The sequence below is a fragment of the Mus pahari genome, chromosome 1 (genome assembly GCF_900095145.1).
Source record: "Mus pahari chromosome 1, PAHARI_EIJ_v1.1, whole genome shotgun sequence".
Classification (NCBI taxonomy): domain Eukaryota; kingdom Metazoa; phylum Chordata; class Mammalia; order Rodentia; family Muridae; genus Mus; species Mus pahari.
The window spans coordinates 118464882-118467671 of NC_034590.1; the positions used below are offsets into that span (position 1 = coordinate 118464882).

General features: G+C 49.9%; 1 protein-coding gene across 1 annotated transcript in view; it reads right to left on the minus strand.

Annotated features, from left to right (window-relative positions):
• The window catches only part of Otub1 (OTU deubiquitinase, ubiquitin aldehyde binding 1), a 15889-nt gene that overhangs the window by 3735 nt on the left and 9364 nt on the right, over nt 1–2790 (minus strand). Inside the window, exons 3-4 of the mRNA XM_021200247.2 lie at nt 2281–2342; nt 1961–2059 (exon numbers count right to left, since the gene is read on the minus strand). Coding sequence (XP_021055906.1) covers nt 1961–2059; nt 2281–2342 — 161 coding nt within the window. The remainder of the gene's footprint in view (nt 1–1960; nt 2060–2280; nt 2343–2790) is intronic.

Sequence of the window (2790 nt, forward strand, 5' to 3'; positions counted from 1 at the left end):
GGAAGGAAGGAAGGAAGGAAGGAAGGAAGGAAGGAAGGAAGGAAGGAAGGAAGGAAGGAAGGGGAAAAGGAAATGCAAATTCTCCCATTCCTTCATTTCTCTCCACAGTACTAACCACCTCTAACAACCAAATTGTGTGTGTGTGTGTGTGTGTGTGTGTGTGTGTGTGTAGTGTTGTGTTATAGAGTTGGGACAGGGTTTTGCTATATTTAGCCCAGGTTGACCTTGATCCTCCTGCCTCATTTTCTCCTGGGATTAAAGGCATGCTGACCACCATATATACCTTTTGGTTATATCTGGTCTTGCACTGCCCGCCGTAATTATCACAGAAGCAGGAGTGTGTTTCAGTCCCCAGTATGTGTAGTACCTCCAGTGCCTGGCGATAGCATGACCACTACACTAAGGCTGCTCAGTCTAGCCACTCTGCTATTGTAGGCTCACTGGGCATACACTGTCAGGCACCCTGGAGAGGGCTCACGCCCACTTCCTCATCCTTACAAAGTCCACTCCTCCACGCAGGAGGCAAGTATATAGCCATCCTGGTTTTGCCATTACCACCAGGAAGAACGAGAGGGCTTAAGCACAGCACACAGAGAGGAAGTTTAGGGTGCTGAGGTACCTTGCTGTAAACTGCTCTCCTCAAACATTCAAACAGTTTGCTAAATGACTCATTGATAAGAACCTGAGGATCTCCTGTTGGTTTTACAAGGCAGCTTAGTAGAACAGGCGGCCCTGGATGGGCCATCACACTACTAACTGGCCACATGGGAGAGAAGAGCCTACTGCCTTCAAAGTGCTTCCTGGGCACAGCAGCACTCAATTCAACACCTTCCCTAAACTTGCCCCATGGGCTGAAAATAACTCTAGCCAGAAATGCAGCACTGTCTGAGGTCATAAAACTGGAGAGCAAAGGTCTACCTGGCTCAAAAAATCAAGACCTTTACCTCCTCACATATATATTGGTAAAATCCCAAACCCCTGAGTGGGTAAAGCGATCACAGACTGCGGACAGCTGATCTAGGCTGAACAGGGGTTATTTAGTTCACACATTTCCTTTCGGATGCTAAGGACAGAACTTAAGAGCTTTGCAAATACTGGGCTCAGGTTACTATTACTGAGCTAGCTGTACCTCAGCCCTACATAACAGTTGAAGTTTTCATTACCTGTCAACTGAGTCAGGAAAGCTCATGACTTCTGGCTTCTCTGGCTACAGGGGAGTAACTACGGATACTCTCTCCCGTGCCTGGCTATTTTTGAGCTATGCTGCTCCCAGTTCACCTCTCAGGCAGCTTCATTCTTGTGCTGCCTCTGTAAGGGGGTTACCTGCGTGACCACCGGAAGGCCCCACTTGCAAGCAGAGGACATAAACACCTATGATCTTTAGAGGAAGACTGAAGTACATCATTTCTTAAACCTTCAGGCTGCCTACTAAATACTGTTTCATCACGGGGCCATAGTTCAAGCTCCACTGCTCCCAGCTTTTGGGGTTACTGTTAAAGAAGCTTGCCTCAGTTTGAGTGATGCAGCAGAGACACACAGAGGAGGCCTGTTCTTCATAAAGATCCAGTAGACAGACTATAGGACAGGTCTCTGGATCAATCTACCCATTCCAACACCAGCGAGTTTAGCCCCTGGCTGGATACTGAGTTGTCAGTGCCCGCCCAGCCTGCACCTGGTCCCACCTGGGCATCACCTACCTCAACCTTACAGCCACCCTACAGGCAGATGCTTTCACTGTCCCTATTTTACAGATGAGGACACCCAGGGCTCAGAGACACTGAAGGACCTGTCAAGGAGACAGCTGCTGAGTGGTAATCTGATGTGAATGAGGTCTCAGTCCAGAGGCCACACTTCAAGAACTAGCAATAGGAGGCCCAACACCCGACCCTCTCAGACATTAAGCCTGACAAGAAGCAGGGCTGAAACAGGATCCCTCCTGCCCCTCTGGCCAGGATCCCACCTTGATCTTCTGTTGGTAGATGTTGTCATCCTCAGCATACTCCTTGTACAGGACTGAGAGTTCCAGCCGCTCTGACACCAGAGGGTTCTGCACAGCAATCTGCAGGGAGGCAGGAGACTGATGAACCCATGCCTAACACCTACAAAAGGGGTGCTGGGCTGGTTATCCAGCGGCACAGCAACCCCCATAAAAGAATAAAGTGCCTAAAATAGACTTGAGAGGGGAGGGCTTCAAAATAGACATTAGGCCTCAGGCCCCGACTATGCACCCCCTCACAAAGCCCTCAGCTACTCCCTCCCCAACTTTCTTCAGCACCTCACCTCTTGCTGAATTCGGTCCTGCTGAGCCATAATGGCTTCATCATAGGCCAAACAGTTAACACCTAGAAAAAGGAGAAAAGAGAAGTACCAACCCAGGGTCCTGTGGGGTCTGGCTATCTCTACGGCCGGCAGCTTTGGCAGAACAGGTCTGGAATCTGGAACCTTGGGCCTTACACCCACTGTATATTCTTAGCAAAGTCCTTCCCTCTTTGAGTTCCCATTTCCTCATCTTTTGGAGGAGGTAGCTGGGTATGGTGTCATTTGGGAGGCTAAGGCAGGAAGACCACAAGTCTGTGTAGCTCATCTCTAAAAAAGTAAAGTAAACAAGGAGGCCATTACAGACCAGACCAGGAGACCAGAGTCTAGGAGGAGCCGGGCGTGGTGGCGCACGCCTTTAACCCCAGCACTTGGGGGGCAGAGGCAGGTGGATTTCTGAGTTCGAGGCCAGCCTGGTCTACAAAGTGAGTTCCAGGACAGCCAGGGATACACAGAGAAACCCTGTCTCAAAAA